This window comes from Protobothrops mucrosquamatus, unplaced genomic scaffold (assembly GCF_001527695.2).
Source record: "Protobothrops mucrosquamatus isolate PMUCROS unplaced genomic scaffold, P.Mucros_1.0 scaffold1188, whole genome shotgun sequence".
NCBI lineage: Eukaryota > Metazoa > Chordata > Lepidosauria > Squamata > Viperidae > Protobothrops > Protobothrops mucrosquamatus.
The window spans coordinates 404,038-406,627 of record NW_015387400.1 but is presented as its reverse complement, the minus strand read 5'-3'; the positions used below and the strand labels follow the sequence as shown (position 1 = coordinate 406,627).

General features: G+C 38.1%; 1 protein-coding gene across 1 annotated transcript in view; it reads right to left on the bottom strand.

Annotated features, from left to right (window-relative positions):
• LOC107291817 (olfactory receptor 6M1-like) overlaps positions 1-323 on the bottom strand; it is a 1,259-nt gene extending 936 nt beyond the window's left edge. Inside the window, exon 1 of the mRNA XM_029285020.1 lies at positions 16-323. Within this exon, the coding sequence (XP_029140853.1) occupies positions 16-323 (308 nt within the window). The remainder of the gene's footprint in view (positions 1-15) is intronic.
• Between the last annotated feature and the right edge of the window lie 2,267 nt (positions 324-2,590).

The following is a 2,590-nucleotide window of genomic DNA, read 5'->3' as shown; positions in this document are numbered from 1 at the left end:
AAATAAGAATAGCACTGACTGATGCAGCCCAAGAAAGAGATAGATTTGTTCTGAGAAACTAGATCCATCATCATCTTTGGTGTGATTGTCAGAACAAAAAATATCTCCAAAAAGGAGAGGTTACAAAGGAAGAAATACATGGGGGTTTGCAAGCGTTGGTCCATGCATACCAGAGTGATGATCATGAGGTTTCCAGCTAAGGTGAAGAAAAACACAACCAGAAACAATGAAAAAAGGAAGAATTCCATGGGCCTAGGTAGTGGGACGCCAATTAAGATGAATTCTATCACTTGTGTTGTGCTATTCTGAGTCCTAGTTCTCATTGCGAATTTGCTGGTGGAGAAAAATCAAACAAAGAAACAACCCACTGAAGATTGGTGCCGTTAGAAAATATATATTTTGCCTTCTTCTCTTAAGTCCCCAGTTCAAAACTGGAGACCTCTCTCTCTCACACACACACAAAAAAATAGCCTCCTGAAGTCAAGAGATTGGTTTCTACTCCTTCATGCCTCTTCTGATAGAAATGTACCACCATTGAAATGACTTCTCTCAAGGAGCAGAAACTGAGAACTGATGGTCAACTTTTCTTCAAAATGTAACTCTGCAAAAGAAGACATTTTGGTTGGATGATTGTTTTTCGGTCACTGAATGTGTGGTTTTTAATTTTAACATTCAGTCACTGAATGTGTGGTTTTATGAAGGAAGGGGGCATTGCTGCTATTAGGTGATATTCACTCAAATTATTCCCTCCCATATTTCATGATCAAAGACTGTCTATAATATTAAAACTCTAGCATGAATGCCTTTATAGAGAAGTATATGAAGATACTTCTTTTTATATAAGGATATAAATATACAGTATTGTATATAAACCTCTTGCCAAAAAGTAGAAGGGGTCAAGCTATTCTCCAAAGCACCTGAGGACAGGACAAGGGGCAATAGATGGAAATTAATCAAGGAGAGAAGCACCCTAGAACTAAGGAGAAACTTCCTGACAGTTAAAATAATTAAACAGTGGAACAACCTGCCTCCAGAAGTTGTGAATGGCCCAACACTGAAAGTTTTAAAGAAGAGATTGGACAAACATTTGTCTGAAATGGTATAGGGTTTCCTGCCTGAGCAAGGGGTTGGACTAGAAGACCTCCAAGGTCCCTTCCAACTCTTCTCTTCTCTTCTCTTCTCTTCTCTTCTCTTCTCTTCTCTTCTCTTCTCTTCTCTTCTCTTCTCTTCTCTTCTCTTCTCTTCTCTTCTCTTCTCTTCTCTTCTCTTCCCTTCCATTCCATTCCATTCCACTCCACTCCACTCCACTCCACTCCATTCCATTCCATTCCATTCCATTCCATTAAACACTGAGATCTTCTACACCAGAGATAAATCACACTTGGCCAAGGAAAGTATTCTTTAAGTAAGTATATTCAACAAAATATGCGGAGCTCAAAAGCACACTAGGGGAACATTGAGAGAACCATGCAGGAACTCTTTTAACTTACCACAAGTGGCTTTCAGTTCTTCTATTGGTACAGGTAAAACACACTGACCATAAAAGACATTTCTTTTAAGTCATGCAGAACTTGCAATAATAAGATAAAATCTCTTGGGTGACATAGATGTGAAAATAACCATTCCCTCCTGTACTATCTTCTATCAATGGAGTTTTGCATCTTTCTATTTAGTGCTGTCGGTAATACCTTCTTGATTGACAGGCAGAATGATGCCTTCACCTAAAGCTTTTCTTTCTTCAGACATGTATTTACTGAGATCTATGTCTTCTGGAAGGAAGAACCCAATTGATTCTCTGGAAGTGAAATTCTATATTATAAATCAATTTAACCATGAAAACATAATTGCTGAGGTTCTGTGAATGACTCTCATCATCTGTGCTACTTCACATAACATACTGGAAGTTATAGATTTCTGAATTATCATGGAAAGTGAGGCTGTGCTGCTTATAATACCACTGACAGGTAGTGTTAGAAGCCATTGAGGACAAATGTGAATTAGAATTGTCCTTTTCCCAGTTTAAGATCCTCAGACCTTATAGCTCTTCCTATGATTTCCTATTGGCCATACCTGATATAAGTGATGGGAGGAAAAGGTCACCAGATTGATCATAATTCCTGGGGGCTTCCTGTTGCTACCTCTGAATCATGCATAGACAATTGCACAATACATACTGTATCTGAAAGCATCACAAGAATCCTTCTCATAAGGGGTACATGAACTGGGAGAAACTAGTGGCCCCAAGAATGAAACTTTGGGATGATCATCAGTGAGAGATCTAGCTTGCATTTGGAAGAAGAAAAGAAGTAGTGGCTTCTATTTTCATCTCCACACCCCAAACTTTCAGCAGGAAGATCTCACATGGTCATTTCCAATTCAGTCTTTTTTAGTCTGGAATTCTGATGATTAATTCCAAGGCAGCAATATCCCTCTTTAACAATCAGTTAAATAAATCAGCATTTAAAAAGTATAAGTTGAGATACGTCCTTGGAGACATTTGTTAATAGGTTCCCCAGAGAGTAAAGTTTGTAAGTAAATTTATTCTTTCTGGTGACATCAAACTTTAATGATATTAGGACTGATTTTCGTA